Source organism: Thunnus maccoyii, chromosome 18, assembly GCF_910596095.1.
Source record: "Thunnus maccoyii chromosome 18, fThuMac1.1, whole genome shotgun sequence".
NCBI lineage: Eukaryota > Metazoa > Chordata > Actinopteri > Scombriformes > Scombridae > Thunnus > Thunnus maccoyii.
This window is the reverse complement of record NC_056550.1, coordinates 29,005,895-29,023,629: the sequence shown is the minus strand read 5'-3', so window position 1 is coordinate 29,023,629 and position 17,735 is coordinate 29,005,895. Positions and strand designations below refer to the sequence as shown.

General features: G+C 41.9%; 1 protein-coding gene across 1 annotated transcript in view; it reads left to right on the top strand.

Annotated features, from left to right (window-relative positions):
- si:dkey-89b17.4 (zinc finger protein 850) overlaps positions 1 to 17,735 on the top strand; it is a 31,815-nt gene that overhangs the window by 8,421 nt on the left and 5,659 nt on the right. Inside the window, exons 2-4 of the mRNA XM_042393247.1 lie at positions 1,121 to 3,875; positions 4,361 to 5,470; positions 6,631 to 7,493. Coding sequence (XP_042249181.1) covers positions 1,345 to 3,875; positions 4,361 to 5,470; positions 6,631 to 7,493 — 4,504 coding nt within the window. The 5' untranslated portion in view covers positions 1,121 to 1,344. The remainder of the gene's footprint in view (positions 1 to 1,120; positions 3,876 to 4,360; positions 5,471 to 6,630; positions 7,494 to 17,735) is intronic.

Sequence of the window (17,735 nt, the reverse complement as noted above, 5' to 3'; positions counted from 1 at the left end):
TGTAAAATGAGGCTTATAATGGATTTTTAACAGGTTCACAATTTACAAAACAAAAACACATAAAGACACAAATAGAAGTAATAGATATAAAGTGTGAAGTGTCTTTAGTGTACGTCGGGGGGGGGGGGGGGGGGGGTTAGCCACATTTTAAGAGTCATGGCAAACTAAGCTAAACTGTTACATACAGACAGCTTTCGTTTTGCTTTCGCTTGTTCTTTGCCACAGACAACAAGCGCAGTTGTCATTGACTCGAGTAAAACCTTTATCTTTCACTTCAGCAGGTTCACTGTGTGTGTGTGTGTGTGTGTGTGTGAGCTGAAAACAGACAGCAGAAGATAGAAGCAGTAGAAACACAGTAGAGACTCATCATAGTTTTTTTTCTGTTCATTTGGCTCAGGTGCTGGTCTTATAATGGTCTTATAATGGTCTTATAATGGTATGGAAAACCCTGATTTGTATGAATAGCATCCACATTTTGGCAAATTCCATGATATTCCGCGTGTTACAGTTGATTACACTTTTATTATCAAATTTTGGGGTTTCGTCCGTGTGTTTTCCAACGTGGAAATCAAAAGGCCCTATAGGCTATACGCAGACACCAGGATACCTAAATGGATATCTGTGATAAACAAACCGATAATATTGACCCGGGTGATTTATCAGTAATCTAATTTTAAGTGGAGTAAAGAGATAAGAGCCTTTATACATTTAATTAATAACTAAAATTTGACATCTTTCTTTAGGGCTGTAGATAGTGATTAATTTCTGTATTGATTGATCTGTTACTGCAACATTTTTCTGTTGATAAACTTATTGATTATGTTCATCTTTCATACTTTAAAGTGTACAGAAGTTGAGAATTACTCTGTGAGGTGAACATGAGTTAAACTCCATGTGGTTTTTGCAAACACATTTGTAAATGTGACAAAGCTGTGACAAGTATTGTAATATAGTGTAAACCCACCATTAATGTGAATAGTCAGTATATACAGTATATGTCACTGCTCTACTTGAATAGTTAATATTTCACTGTGTAACTAATAATTGGGTTTTTCTTAAATTCATACACTGAAAAGTCTTGTGTGTAACCCTCTTGTTTTTCTTCTTCTTGTCTCCACAGTGATACCTCATTGGCTGGTGTGACCCCCGCAGGCCCGCCACCTCCCAGGGTGGGCCTCGATCAGCTGGACCTGCACTGAGGGCTCTCGGGGAGAAAATTGCCGCCACTGGCGTCCTCAGCTGAAGAGCTAAGCCCCGCTGTTTCCTCCCCCACCTCCCTATCATCACTGTTCATTGCTCTGTTGTGAACCGTGATTCCTTCCAAACGATTCGCTTTAGAGTACTATGGCAATGCATGATATGAGTCGTGCCAAGGGTTTCCCCTGTAAAGAGTGTGATATGGTTTGCCCGAGTACTCCAAGTCTTCTAGAGCATATGAAAGCACATTACCAGCAAGAAGAGAACGGACGTTTTGAGTGTGAACAGTGTGGCCGAATTTACAAGCACGCAGCCAGCCTAGCTAATCATAAAAAGTCTCACGAAGTGGGTTCATTCCAGTGTCCTGTTTGCACCCGAACCCTGCCCAACGCAGTAGCTTTGAAGAATCACCTACGTATCCATACATTGTCCCCCAGTAGTGCACACACAGAAGAAGAGAGTGAAGAAGTACCTGAAGAAGAGGTCCACGACGAGAGGGACTACGGCCTCGCCCAGGACCTGTCGGACGGGTTTGGGCGCTCTCATTTGAATAATAGTGGTATAGGACATAGTGTGCTACAAAGTCACGAGACAGACGACCACGGAAAGAAAGGCTCCCCTGAATCCGACAACGCTTGGGACAGACCGTTCAAGTGCGACCAGTGTGACAGAACTTACCGGCACCACGGTAGCCTTGTGAACCATAAGAAGTGTCACCAACAAGGAACTTTTAAGTGCTCTGTGTGTTTTAAACAATTTAGCAACCTGGCTGCCTTAAACAGCCACGAGCGAACTCACTCGAAGTTCAAGACTCCAGGGGCATCCATGGTGAGCAGCAGCAGTAGCAGCAGCAGCCTCCATGACTCGGAGCGCAGCAGCGGCACCCAGTCATCCCAAAGCGACAACACGGCCGCCTGTTTCTGCCACCTGTGTCAGGTAACGCTGCCGAGTAAGGCTGACTTCCAGGAGCACATCCTGTTGCACAACTCGGCCACGCCCTCCCTCGGCCTGCCGAGAAGTTTCCCAGGAATCATGCCTCACAATCTGAGTGCGGTTCGATCCCCAACGTACACCCCAGCTCTGGGTGACCCTCTTCCCCTGCCACCCTTGCCCAGTGACAAAAGAGGTCCCTATGACCCCATAATGGGCCCTCCAGTCAACAATCCCATCTATACATGTGCGTACTGTGGGGCAGGACACCCAGACTTGGAGACCCTGAAAGTCCACTATCTGACCCACGATCCCCACCCTGCCTCCCATGGCCAGGATAGCTCTATCCTCAACTCAGACACACTAAGTTCTGGATCTCAGGGCTCGGTGTCTTCTCCTGGAGGCCGTGTGCCCCAGGCCAATTCTCCAGATGATGGAGAGCGTCGCTTTAAGTGCGGGGAGTGCGGCAAAAGCTACCGACATGCAGGAAGCCTGGTCAACCACAAACGCTGCCATCAGACGGGCCACTACCAGTGTACCATCTGCTGTAAGCAGTACCCTCACTTGGCAGCGCTGCACAGCCACCTACGAAGCCACAAAGGGCGTCCCTCCAACCAGCCTATTAATAATGACAGCAATGACTGGCTATCTCCAGAGCCTCTAACTCTGGACTCACTGCCAGGAAACCTCAGTGATGCTGCCCACTTTGTACCAGATGGCGGCCACAGCAGCGGGTTGGATTCCCTTGAGTTCCACGACCGCTTTGACGGCAGCTCACTTTCCCAGAGCAACTCTGCTCACCGTCAGGCTGACAGACATGTGTGTGCCGACTGCGGTGAGATGTACGGGGATGTATCTGGCATCAAGTCGCACATGTGTCCCCGCCGTGGCCAGCAGCAGCCACAACAGCAGCAGGGCAACATGTCCAACGGTTTTATAGGGAACATGAACTACCACAGCTCCAGTGGAACCTCACTGCCCACTGGAAGCTCTAGTAGCCTAAAGGAAGGCAGCAGCCAACGACAGTACTCCCAGAGTGGAGGCAAGAGAATGGGGAACAATGACAAGGATGATGAGGATGATGGAGAGGTATATCAGTGCTCGGTGTGCGGCAACCACTACGCCAGCCTCAGAGCTCTCAGGAGCCACCTGCGTAGCCACGCCAATAACCCCACAGGGGCAGGACCCTCCAACCTGGAGCAGGATTGGAGGATGATCTGCTCCACATGTGGGCAGAGCTTCTCCAGGAAGCAGGACCTCCTGAATCACCAGCTAGTCCATGGCCCCCAGAGGCCAGATGGCCAGCAACCAGGTATTGGAGGCAGCTCAGCTAATGGCAATGACAAGATGGATGGGCGCAACCACATTTGTGTTGACTGTGGCATGTTTTTTGCTGACCGTCACCATCTGATCACACACCTGTGCCCTGGTAAGAATCGGGCCAGCTCACTGAGCAAGCAGCAGGGCCTGAATGGAGCCAAAGGGATGTCTGGAGGAGATGGCGTTGGTGGTGGAGTCGCTGGAGGAAGCCGTGATGTTGGTGGCGATGGACGGAGGCCAATGGTTGACCAAAGTGACAAACCCCATAAGTGTGACCAATGTGGGCGAGGATACAGACACCCCTGCTCCCTCCTTAACCACAAAAAGTCCCATAAGACTGGTGTTTTCCGCTGCTTGGTGTGCCAGAAACGCTACTACAATCTGCTGGCTCTCAAGAATCACCAAAGGACCCACTTTGACTTGAAGAGGTAGGTCCTTGATTTTTGTTTTTAGCAGGTGTCAGTATTTTACAGGTGATGCTACATTTTACACATATGTAAGAGGATGTTGAGGTCAGAGGACTGGTCCAAAAAAAATTTGCTATTGTGGACACTGTTACAAAGCACAACTGCTGCCTCACTTTGCTTTTAGCTCAACTGCTAAAGTTTATGTTTAAAGAAGAAATGCATATTTAAATTGTGTATATATGAGTTAATTTCATCTAGCTTTTAAGGTTCCTAATTCTTAATTATTGATGCATGATTTTAGAGTCCAATATGCAGGCCGATGGCTTATGAGATTTAGTATTATTTGTTTGCTGAAGAAGACAAATGTTCAGATTAACTTTCATGAGTCAGTTTGTTGGCAAACAATAAACTAAACTACCACAGTTTTGATGTTGTTTGGAGTTGAATTTAATGTATGTAAGGAAATTCTATAGTGTTTTCTTGATCTCTGTCCATCCCTGTTGCAGGCACAAGTGTGAAGAATGCGGCAAGGCCTTCAAGATCCAAAAACAGCTGATTAACCACCTCCGTCTCCATGAAGAGCACCGGGCCAAAGGCCTTGTTCGAACTGGTCCCAATGGTTCCCGCTTCCAGCAGCCTGGCCCGTCTCAAATGCAGACTATGAGAGGAGAGTCTTCGAAGGGTCAAGTAATGGGTGTTAAATACAGCCATCAGGGGTTCAAAAAGCCCTACTCTTCAGCTGGAACTTCCAGGCCACAGAAGTTTGACCCAGCTGAAACTGGGCGGCGTCCTTTTGCCTGTGAAGAATGTGGAAAGACATACCGCCATGCAGGCAGCCTGGCCAATCACAAGAACCTCCACAAAATTGGGGAGTACCACTGCAATGTTTGCAACTCTACATACCCCAACAGACTGGCTATGAAAAACCACCTACGCCTCCACTTCGCTCAGAAGAAGCACAACTGCCAAGAGTGTGGCAAAGGCTTCCGCACTCAGAGGCAGCTAGCTACCCACACTACAGCCGGCCTGTGCAAAGGCCCACAGGGTCCTGGGGCCCAGATGGATTTTGAGTGCGATGGCTGCTGTGAAGGCTTTGCCACGGCTGATGAGCTTGCTGCCCACGACTGCCCAGCCCAGCACCTGCCTTCTTCCTCGTCTGCCAACAGCTCCACCAACATCAGCATGGAGAGAAGCTCCGTGGACCTGGACTCTGACGAGAGACCATATGCCTGTGACCTGTGCAGCTGTGCCTACAAGCATGCAAGCTCCTTGCTGAACCACAAGCACACCCACAAGACAGGCAACTTCCGGTGCAACTTCTGTGACAAGCCCTACACCAACTACATGGCTCTCCGCAACCACATGCGCATCCACACGCAACGGAAGAAGCACATCTGCCACACGTGTGGGAAAGCCTTCCGGCTGGCCAGGTTCCTCCGCAACCACCAGAAGGTCCACGAGGAGGGCGCCACCCCTTTCGGCTGTCCCACCTGTGGGAAGAGTTTCCAGGGGAGATCCGGTCTGGCCAGGCACCGCTGCGGGGACAACCAGGTAGGCATGGAAGTCAGGAGGAAGGCCACTGCACCCACGGGAGAGGGCGAAGAGTGTCGGTACACGTGAGTTCTCGTCAGTTGTTTGTGATTCTTCGAAGTTGTAAAAAATTAGTGAAGATAAATTTAGGTCTCTACATGTCTATTACAGGTATATGATCTCCAATCCGGCTTCCTTGGGACCATACGCGTACCGGAATTCGGATTTTTCTGAAGTTTGGACAAATTGAATTAGTGGAGAGACCAGATAAGTCAACCCCGTTTGCTTTCAGTTAGCATATATTACACACTTTAGTATTTAGGCTACCTACAGTCAAACATTTCATGTTTAGATGTATTGTTTTCATGCTTTCTTTTCTTAGCAAACTTTGACACAGATTTGATTTTAAGTAGTATTGTGTATGTAGCATATTAGCAAAATTTAAAGTATTGATGTTTTGTGTTCCTTGCTCTTTGCTATGATTTTGATTATAGTCTTGTTTGTTTTGTTTTCTAGAATCATGATACTGGCCAGTTACTAGACTAGAAACTGCAGTTATGTGATGGGGCTCTTGCATTTTGATGTGTGTTGGCAAACTGAAATCACAGGGAAGATTATGAAGTATTTGGAGCTAGCTGCACTGCACATCTCTAGAGGTTATTATTCTTAACAGATTAAGGAACCACAAGAAACTTCAGTCATGTATTGGTAGACGTTCTTTGGGCATGTTTATGGATTTTTCATCATTATATTCAGAATTTAGTTATCACGCACAAAGAAGGCTGTGACAGAAGGAAATTGTTTTCAGATGTGAAAGAAGCTGTTTGAAGCTTGTGTCCATTTGTGCAGTGCAGGGAGCGGCAGATACCTCCCAGTTCCCTACATGAATCCCACTTGTTTGTACAGAGTTTCTCCCATGTCCCTCCCTCCCCCACCCAGCAGTCCTCTCCCCTATGACCTGTCTAGAAATCATAGCTTTAAATGGTACACCACTTTGTAGTAATCTTCTTAAAAACCTTTGAGCCGGATTTCAGATCATATACCTGTATGTGCAAAATTTTAGATGATGAGTTTAAGATATTTCAATATATCAAAGAAAGTGGTAACCAGTAGCTGAGATTCACTTGGCTAGAACAGTGAAAACAAACTACCATCTTCAGTTACTAATCTCCCCTTTTCTTTCCTTCTGTTCCTCCTCCCATCCCCTTTTCCTCCCCGTCGTTTTTCCTTGTTTGTCTCTGCACAGATGTGATCAGTGCGGCCGCTCCTACCGCCATGCCAGCTCCCTCCTCAACCACAAGAACACCCACACCGTCGGCATCTACCACTGCGCTGTGTGCCTCAAGACCTACTCCAACCTGCTTGCCCTGAAGAACCACCGCCGTATCCACTCTGAGACGCGGCGCCACCGTTGCCACGACTGCGGCAAAGCCTTCCGTGTTTCCTCCCAGCTCTACAACCACCGACGCGTCCACCAGAAGCAGCGGGAGCTGACCTGCCGGTCCTGCCAGCGCGCCTTCCCCACGCAGGCCAGCTTCAGGCTCCACATGGAGATCACCCACGGCCAGGCACCACAGCCTCGCCAGCCCAGATCCCAGCAGCCCCGACCGGGGGGCTCCCAGGAGCTGGGCTGGGGGTCAGGCCTGGACCACACCTTGATGCAAGAGCAAGGACTCAACCCCAACAGCATGGCCAGAGCCCGCACCCGTGGGGGCAACAGTGAGGTCCTCAAATCCCATGTCTGTGACCAGTGTGGGCGGTCTTACCGCCACGCCAGCTCCCTGCTCAACCACAAAAACAGCCACAAGACCGGGACCTACTTCTGCAACTCCTGCCAGAAGGAGTTCCCCAACCTGATGTCACTAAAGAACCATCGGCGGATCCACACCGAGCCCAAACGCTACCAGTGCCCCGACTGCGGCAAGTCGTTCCGTGTCTCAACCCAACTCATCTGCCACCGCCGCATCCACACCAAGGAGAAGCCGTTCTCCTGCCAGCAGTGTGACAAGCGCTTCTCCTCCAAGTCCAACCTGAGGCACCACATGAAGGTGCACTGGAGCAGCTCGACGGCGCCCCCTCCCATGGCCATGGGTGCGCCCAACTTCCTGGGTATGCCCGGCGGCCCATTCATATAAGCTAAGGGATGAGGGAGGGGGGTTGTGCCAGACAGGGGGAGGTGGGGAGCCAGTCACATGCCAAGGTTTCTGGAGGTGCCAAATCGTAGCTCTTCCTCCTGCTCACCCTCCTCTTCCTCATTTTCCATGTGTGGCTGTAGTGTGTGTGACGGACAGGACTGCATGACTGCGCATACACTGAAAGCAGGAGGGAGAATACAAAATGGACGCTGCACACACACTGAGAGGACTGAGAAAGGAGTACGTGCACACACACTGCGTCGCTCACACACCTCCACGTCTGTCCTAATCTGTCCTGAGCGGACGCTTCCTTCACAGTCGATCCCACCAGGCCTGGTTGTAGAGCTGCTTTACTGCCCAACACACTGACTGACAGGCAGACATGGACTGTAGACAGACATGATGTAGTTTTTTTATAAGCTGCATGGACTTCACTACTGCTACACCTGCCTTACTCCCCACTGCATGTTGCCCTATAAAGCTGAGGTTCTTGAACCTTTCTCGATCTTGAACATTGATGAGAAATTGGGTGGCAGGGCCTCACGCAGCTGTAACCAGACAGTTAATAAGAGACAAAGCCCAGCTCGTAAAGACTGATGAGTCCTGTGGTAGTGACTTGACTGACAGCTGCTGTGAGGGTCCACATGAAGAAGTGAGGAAGTCTAATGCTTGTTTTTCGAGTAATGAGCCATCTTGTCCATTTCAGTCCCAGGAGTTGATTGGTCCAGTGTTGCAGTTGGTTTCTCCGTTTTCCGCCCTCATCCCATTTCTGACTGTTTATAGGGAGTTTTGTCTTGATGAAATTGTTTCTCGTGGCCTTTGTCACAATGTTTTTAAACCATATTCTGACTGATTCAGTCTAAACAAAGTTCAAACTGTTTTTATTTAAGTGTGACCAACATATAGGTGCAGGAGAGTTTGGTTTGTTTTTCCTTTTTTTGTACCTTAACGGTTTGACGAGAGACGGCAGCGACTTCTGGGAGCTTTTAAGGACTGAAGACGGGACACTTCAGTCTCGGAGGGTCTGGTTTTAATGTGTGTGTGTGTGTGTGTGTGTGTGTGAGTGAGAGTGTGTGTGTGTGTGTGTGTGTGTGTGTGTCTTGAAGCACAAAGATGAGCTTGTAGCTTCCCAAACAAAGACTTCCTGACACCTCGTTCACACGTACAGATTCAGCAGCAGCAGCTTCTTGAGGCCTGACGTTTGTGAGCAAGTTTAGCATTAAATGTATTTTATAGTTTCTTTAAAAGATTATTTTTCAGGCTTTTTGCCTGACAGATAGTGTGGAGACAGGAAGTGTTGGGTGAGAGGGCCGGGAGAGGAACTATATAGATGTTGTGGTTATGTGCTATGCGCCGTAACCATTAGGCCACCAGGTAAATGTCTTACTACATCCTCTGCTCTGATTGGACAGTTGGTCGTTGCCTGTATAACAGAGGTAGTGCTGTGCATTGTTTTGCTTCTTCCAGTGGTTTGTTTAAGTTCTGTCGTAGAGGATCTGTTATTCGTTGACAGCTTTCCCCACATTTAGCTTTCACATAGTTTAATGGAGTTAAAATGAGGGGATCAGAACATGTGTGACTGGTTGTCGCTCCAGTGTTTCAAACAACGTCAAATCTTGCTCATCGTGCTCACGTTACACTGCTCAGTGACATCAGCACCTTTTTCTGTTTTGTTTTTAGGTTCCATTTACAGCAGAAACCATTTATCAATCAACAGAAAAAACATTCAGATGATTAACAAACAGTTCAAATGAATTTTTCAAGAAAAAATGCCAAACATTTCTCAGTTCCAGCCTCTCAAACACGAGTATTTACTGCTTTCCTTTAAACAGCTTGTTGTGTCGTTTTGTCACATGGAGGACAAACAACCTCAAATCAAGGTCCACTTACTGTCCTTTTCCAGAGCTTTCAAACATGTTACACTCTTTATCAGTGCATGGAAGAAGCTAATAAAGTGAGTTGGGATTGTTTTTCAAACTAGTTTTTCGGGCAGAAACTAATAATTTCATTATGGATTAATCTGTGGATTATTTTATGATTGAAGAGCTTCTAAACCTTCTAAAACCCAAAGATATTCAAATGAGAAGGAAAACAGTCAAATCTCAAAACTAAGAAGCTGAAAACATGAAATATTTGGCATTTTAGTTTGGAAACTGTCAGAATAGTTCCTGATGACTTCAACTCTGCGTCTGTTTCACAAGGGAATCAAAACACTATTATAATAATTATAGTATTGTATTCATTACGTTTATGTAAATGTAAGTCAGAGGAAGTGTTTCACTTCTCTCAGCGTGTTAAATCTTTACGTTCTGCTCGCCGGCAGCAGGTTGTTTGGAGCTTCGTGTTCTCAGTTGGTTTTTGTTGCCTCGACATCAACAGTTATCTGTTAGATCACTGATGTTCAATCAAAGGGAATTAGAAAGCTACTGACCAATGATCAGTTCGCTCAAACTTCTTTGAAATAGTTAAAGTTCTGTGTTTCGACACAATTATCCAAACTCCTGAGTCCATTTCTGAGCTTCCTGTTCTGTAAACTAGAGCCTGAGCGATACGTTGCAGACGCATAAGATACAAGAAACCGAAGCAGAGAAATGTCAAAGATATTTTGAGACGTCTTTCACCTCTGAAGTTTATTTTTCAACGCTTCTCATTTCTAGAAAGCTAGTAAGTGGACCTTGAGTTTGGGTTATTTTGTCAAAGTGTTATTTAAAAGCTCAAGAATCAACTTTGATGCCTCCATTTAGAGCTGCAACAGTTATTTTCTTGATTAATTGATTAGTTGTTTGGTCTATAAAGTTCAGGAACCGACAGCAAAACCACAAAACATTCAGTTTACACTGATAGAAGTAGAGCTGCTAATGATTCATCGGCAGCTTTTTTATAATTAATAATGGTTTCAGTTTCTCAAATGTGAGAATTTTAATTCTACAGTAAACTGAATGTCTGAGTTTTGGACTGTTAGTCGTACTAAAGACATTTAAAGACGTCACCTTCACCTCCGAGAAAACTCTAAACAACCATCTTTATAGACAGAAAGATTCATTAATGAAGGAAATAACTGTTGCAGCCCGACATGATATTGATCACTCAGTCATATCACTGATCCGCTCTGTTTCTCAGACTCTAATGATTATTTTCATTATCAATTTATCTGTTGATTTTCTCCATTAATTGATTAGTTGTTTGTTTCCTGTCGTAGAGACTAAAGAAACCAGAAAATATTATTTTATATTGTCAGTTATTAGTTGACAACTAATCGACTCATTACAGATCTGATATAAAAACAGATAAGCAGCAAATTCACTATCTAGTGAAGCAAATATCGACGTTTTAAAAATGTCTGAAATCGATGATCAAAACATTGCTCATCAGTTTTCTGTCCATCAGTGAATTGATCGTTTCACAGGAGGAAACAGAAATTTTTTTAACTCAAACTAAACAAAAATGTTAAACTTGTTATTTTAGAGATGAGTGACGGCGTGGACCTCGACATCCTGCTGTATCAGTCCGTCTGATTTATCGTCCGACGTTTCCGTGCTGTTTGTCTCCGTCTTGTCTTTTTCGAGGCGTTTTGAAGCTTCTGTCTTTTTGAATCTGTATGTGTGAACAAGTCTCTCTGATTGGCTGCCTCTTGTGACATCACATTTGTAGATTTTCCAACCCCCCCCCTCCCGTCCTGCTCCGCCCTGATCTCTTGTCTCAGACTCTCGTACTGTACGTCTCCGATTAACCAGCTGAACCAGGCTGCCGGTCGAAAAAGGAGAAAAGAAACCACACGGAGCTAAAGGAAGATGTATATTGATCGGCTCGAGCCGACACACGTTCTGTTCTGTTTGATCCTGTATTGTAATCGTACTTCTGACTGTATTATCTACAGTACCTCTTTTTATAAGAAGGAAAAAAGACGACAGATCATTGTAGTAATGCATTTATTTAAATTATTATGATTATTAACACTTGTAATGGACGGCGATAGTCTTTAGGATGTGTGAGTTTAGAGCTGTGTTGATGTAAACCCTTCCCCCCCTCCTCCTCCTCCTCCACTACCCATAACCCCCCTCTCTTCTTCTCCGGAGATGATGGACTCCGTTAAATGAACACTCGGCTCCACTGAGACTCTACTGTGTTTCTAATGTGTTTGACTGCAGAAGATTTAAAGAACTTTAAAGTGTTTTTTTTCTCGCCTTTTACAAAGTGACGTGACGGTCTTTCTCAGTCAAGCCTTCCCATCATCCCTCTCTTCCATATTTATCCTCTTGCCGAGTTCAAACTCCCCCCCCCCCCCCCACCCCCCCCCACACACTCACTCCTGTTTCACAAAACTCACTTTGAAAAGGGATGACTTCTCCTCCTCGTTTGGAGTGCATTCAGTCCTCATCATTTGATCCTTTTTTATGTTCCAATTTTATGGTAACGTCTTGTGTTTATTGGTGTTCTTTTCCTTTTTATTTAATTGCGTTTTTCTGACTATTTGGAAGCCTCTGTGTGTGTGTTTTTAAAACACAGTTTGTCAGCGTTTCAGGAGCACTGGTGCTAGTTTTAAAAAAAGAAAAAACATTAAAAAGTCAAAGCCGTGCAGTGACCGTCAAGTGCTGTAGGAGTCGATGTGATCTTGATCTAGAACACAGAAATAATAACTGTACATTCTCTATTTTTATTTCATCCAACATGTTTCATTTTGTTTCTGAGTGGACACTTTCCCGCCTGCATTTCAACTAGTTTTTAGAGAAGAAGAAGAAAAAAAAGATTTGGTTTGGAAAAATTATTATAACCCCCTTTTTTTTTGTTTTGTTTTAAGTTCTAACTTTTTGTTTCCATGCATATATATGTAATGCTTATTATACACTTTTATAAACTATGTTTTGATAATTCATTTCTTAACAGAAAAACTTGTCCATATACTATAACCCTTACTGCTGAGTACTGAAAATAAATAGCTGAAAAAACACAGCAGAGGTCAGTGTTTTCAATCCGTTCTCCTTCAACAGCTTCAACAGACTTTTAAAATTATTATTATTATTATTATTATTATTATTATTATTATTGTTAATGCCATTTACACCAGAGGTACACCTGTACAATCTAATGCAACAGTCCCACCTGTATGAAGCCTTTCAGAGAGAGCTGCTGATTCAGCTTCAGGTTTGTTATTGTGGTTGTAGTTAGTGATAGAAACTATCAGTCAATCATCAATTTAAAGTCATTTTTGGAGCAAAAAAAAAAACCCCAAATATTGCTGGTTTCAGCTCCTCAAATATGAGGATTTGCTGCTTCTCTGAGTTATATCAGTAAACTGAATATTTCAGGGTTTTGAACACAAAACACGGTGATTTAAATTTACAGCTTTATATCGAGGACTTAAATACCAAACATATTATATTTATTTACTTTTAATACATGCACTTACTAAAGGATGAAATGTCCCTTCATGGGTTGGGAAAACTGCTGTTCTCCATTAGTCAAATAAATCATTTTTAAAACTCTGGATTTGCTGAAACATGTTTTTATTAGCTTTTATTAGCTAAAATTTTTTTATTTCGGACAGCGACGATACGAGGAAATTATTAGATTTTTGTCTTTAACTGAACAAACTGGTTTTCATTGTGACTCATGTATCTAAACTTATAATAAAATCAAAATTTTAACAAGTTTTTCATTTAATTTTAACATTATTTATGACTTCCCAGGAAAATAATGACCAAATTAGTGCTGTGTGATATGATGATGTGTATCGTGTAATGATAGAAAAACATCTGTTATTTCATGTTATGATCTTTTTATTTTGTTGTCGCAAATCACACTCTTTACGGCAATATTTTTTGTCATTTTGAGACTATCCATCTTCTGCACAGATTACATTAAAGAAGACCTATTATGCTTTTCTTTATTTCAGACATATATATATATATATATATATATATATATAAAAATGTGTCACAATGTCAGATGTTAATATTAAAAGTTGCTGACGTGTCAGATAATGAGTTAAACGTATGTAGCAGTAATCTCTGTGAGCAGAAAGCAGCTCTGAATGTTTGGTTTCCAGCGATTTTTTTTGTTGTTTTTTTTTTTTATACTTCAGCCCGAGCTGACATCAGCTGGTGACATATTTTTTTTATATGGTCATCTGCTCCACTCCGCTAACATTATGCTGTTTTTCCCACACTGAGCTATGACTCCATTACACAGCAGCAAAGTAAAATAAGTAGTTTACCTGTTGGAGGGTCATCTGCAGCTCTTCATCAAACATCATCATCACTTTGGCTGTTTCTGCTTGTACTCTTCCTCCCTGCATTATTTCTAACTGATCCGCTCAACAAATAACTCAAATATCTACATATGTTATTGTGTCGACCGGTTTTTAGTGCCGCTAACGAAGCTCTGCTAATTCAGTGAGGAACACGTTTCACTTCCTGTAAATTCTTCACGATAAAAGTCTCCCATTATTTAGTCATTTAAAAGCTTTTAATTTGAAGCAGTAAAGCAGGAAATGTTGGGTTTGAATCAGCAGTAACTTAACACAACTCTGATACGGTTAGCAGCTTCCTGAAACTGACCAATCAGAACAGAGTGGGCTCATCGGGAGGCGGGCCTTAAAGAGACAGGAGCTAAAACTGCCTGTTAGAGACAGAGGCTGAACTGAGGGGCTGCATAAAGGGCCATTATAAGATAAATAAGGAGTTTTTAACTGTGAATCCTGCAAAGTTGCTCTTGTGGAGTCCCAGAATCAAAATATAGAGCTGGAAATGAGCATAAAAGGTCCCCTGTAATATATTATTCTTCTCGGCTTTTTACTCGCAGCGCTTTTATTTCACTTACAGTAACGTAATGAGTGTAGTTGTCGTCAGCTGGAGTACTTCACCTGGTTCAGTCTCTCCTCTGCGCCGCTGTATGTAGCACAAACGGAGCGCTGAGCCACAGAGAGCAAGAGAGCAGCGCGACCATAAATGACAGCAAAACACAGTGGAGACTACGTTTATTTATGTTATTTAGCTAATGTATGTGCGCTTGTTTCATTTCGGCTCATTGTGAGAGTCTCTACTGCTTTTTGCTGTCATTTATGATCACGCTGCTCTCCTCTGCTCTCTGTGGTTCAGCAAGGGCACACAGCGCAGCAGAGGAGAGGCAGTAAACCAAGTACTTGAGTTAACAGCAACTACACTCGCTGTTACTGTAAGTGCAATAAATGCTTTGCGTGTAAAAAGCCAAGAAGAGTAATTTATTAATGTAATCTGTCACGGGCCAGACAGAAACAAATTATTCATTGAATTTACAGGAAATCTGCTACAGTGAGATATGTATCGTTATCAGGATTTTGGTCATATTGCACAGCTCTTTTTTTTTCTTTTTTTTTGAAAAATTCTGACTGTATTCTTGAAAAATTTTGACTTTTTTCTCAATTTTTACAACTTTATTCTTGAAAAAAAATATGCCCCCCCCCCCAACAATTCCGACTTTTGGGGGGAAATATTAAATATTAATAATTAATTAATCAATATTAATATTTTTCTTGATTTATTTTTTTCTTAAAAGTTGACTTTTTTTACTTGAATAGGTGCTTCTCCAAAAATTACAACTTTATTTCTTATATTTATTTATTCTTATTTCTTATTTCTTTCTTTGTTCTTAAATTATTACGATAATTATGATATGTTGAATGCATGTATTAAAATGAAATGCATATAACAATGTGTATTCTATTTTACTTTGTCTTCTCTTTTAATTCTTTGTAATCAGGCATTTTAAGTATTTTAATTATTTCAATATCATGTCTTCTTCACGTTCTCAGCTGTGGGTCCCAGATTTAACTTTACCGTCCTTTACATCAACATATCATATACATATCGTACTCAGATATTTTACTTAAGTAAAGTAAAGTAGCAATACCACAGTCTACAGATACTGTTACAAATAAAAACATATTCAAAAGTAAAAAAGTAGTAGCATCAAAATATACTTAAATACCAAAATTAAAAGTATTCATCTTGCTGAATGGCCCAATTCAGAATAATGTAAATACTATTATTGGATTATAATTATTGTGTACATAGCTTTAATATTACAACTAGTAAAGGTGGATCTAACTTTAATTAATAATTTGTTTTATTAATCTTAATCTGCAAAGTAACTAAAGTTACCAAATAAATGTAGTGTTTAAATAAATGTATATGTAGTGGAATAGAAGTTTAATGTAACAGAAAATGAAAATACTCATTTACTCACAGTACCTTAAAATTGCACTTAAATACAGTACTGCATATAATTCTTTCAAAAAATTCATATTATTTACAAAATATAATGTTTGAAATCCAAACATCAGCGACATCAGTCTGAGTAATATTAAAAAGTCAAATATGAGAATAAAGTTGTAATTTAATCAGAGAGTCATAATATTATAAGAAAAAGTTGAAAAAAAATTGTAGGTTGAGAATAAAGTTCTAAAATAATGACAATTACATTGTAATATGAGAGTAAAGTTGTAATTTAATGAAAAAGGTTGAATGAGAAAAAAAGTTGTAATACAAGAATAGGTTTTTATTTAGAAAAAAATGGTAATCTGAGATAAAGTCGAACTTTAATGAGAAAAAGTTGTAATTTTACCAGAATAGTCATAATTTAATTAGTGGAAGTTGTAATATGAGTAAAGTCGAAATTTGATTGAAATGGAAGTTTTAATCAAATTTATAATTTAATGAGAAAAAAATTATAATATGCCAATAAAGTTTTAATTTAATGAGAAAAAAGTTGTAATATGGTAGCCCAACATGAAAAATACTGTGTAAACTGCTGTATTATTGATGCACTCTACTTAAATACTTTGTATTTCATCTTTACTGCAGAGATCTACTAACCTGACGTGTCAGATGGTTTGTTACACAGAACCATCTGAGAAGTCGTCCATGGAAACTGTTTGGAAAAGGGCAGCAACTTTCAAAAAATACTTGGCAGGTGATTGGATGAACCATCTGTCCATCAATGGCCATCTTACCTAGTGAGGCAGCTGGATTCGCGACACAGATTGGTCCAAACCAAACGCATAACTTGACGCCTGACGAGAATCCAGCTGCTTTGCAAGGTAAGAGAACTACAGCTTTCTCTTTGATTGATGTTAAGTTTGAGTTTTTTTTTAGGAGAATATAAATAAAAATATATATTCAATCATCCTTTTTTTTAAACCAGAAAAACAAGCAGAACAAGCATAAAGTCCCAACTACCTCCACCCATCACAGGATAAAGCAGCCTGTCTTTATCAAGCCTTACAGACAAAACTCAGGAAATTAGTGCAGGTGATACCTGCAGGAGACTCAGATGAGCGTATCAACATGTTTCTCTCAGAATAATCTGAGGTTATGTAATCTGTGGTTGTCTAAAGTGAAGCAGCAAGAAGGCAAGAGTCTGTAGAGACAGTAGAAAGACGAACTGTAGGAAAGATTTCAGTCAACGGACTGTTATGACCTGATTTATCACATGAATGACAGAGCAGTGGTGGAAAGTAACTAAGTACATTTACTCAAGTACTGTACTTAAGCACAATTTTGAGGTATTTGTACTTTACTTGAGTATTTCCATGTGATGCTACTTTCTACATTTCAGAGGGAAATATTGTACTTTCTACTCCACTACATTTATTTGACAGCTTTAGTTACTTTTCAGATGAAGATTTGACACAATGGATAATATAACAAGCTTTTAAAATACAACACATTGTTAAAGATGAAACCAGTGGTTTCCAACCTTTTTGGCTTTTGACGTCTTACAAAAAGCAGTGTGTAGTCGGGGTCACATTTCACATGTCTATGAGTTGTTAACAGCTCCACCAAATAGTGATTTTTCCCTCTAAACTTCTCACATGCTTTCATTTCAATAAATGTTCAAATGATCCAATATTTCAGCAAAAATCAAAGATTAGAGAAAAAGTCCAAAAACTGAAAACAGATTTGTATATCAGAACTTTGTTTTTTCTTCTTTCCTCTCCCATTAATCATCTCACCACCCCTCAGATTTATCTGCTGACCCTTTGGAGGGGCCCGACCCCTAGGTTGGGAACCACTGGACTAAACTAGCTAACTGTATATAAAGTAGTGTAAACTAGCTCCACCTCCAGCAGCTACAACAGTAACATGCTGCTCTAACACTGATGCTTCACTATTAATAATCTAATGATGTCATATATAATAATATATCAGTCAGAGGAACCAAACCACTACTTTTACTG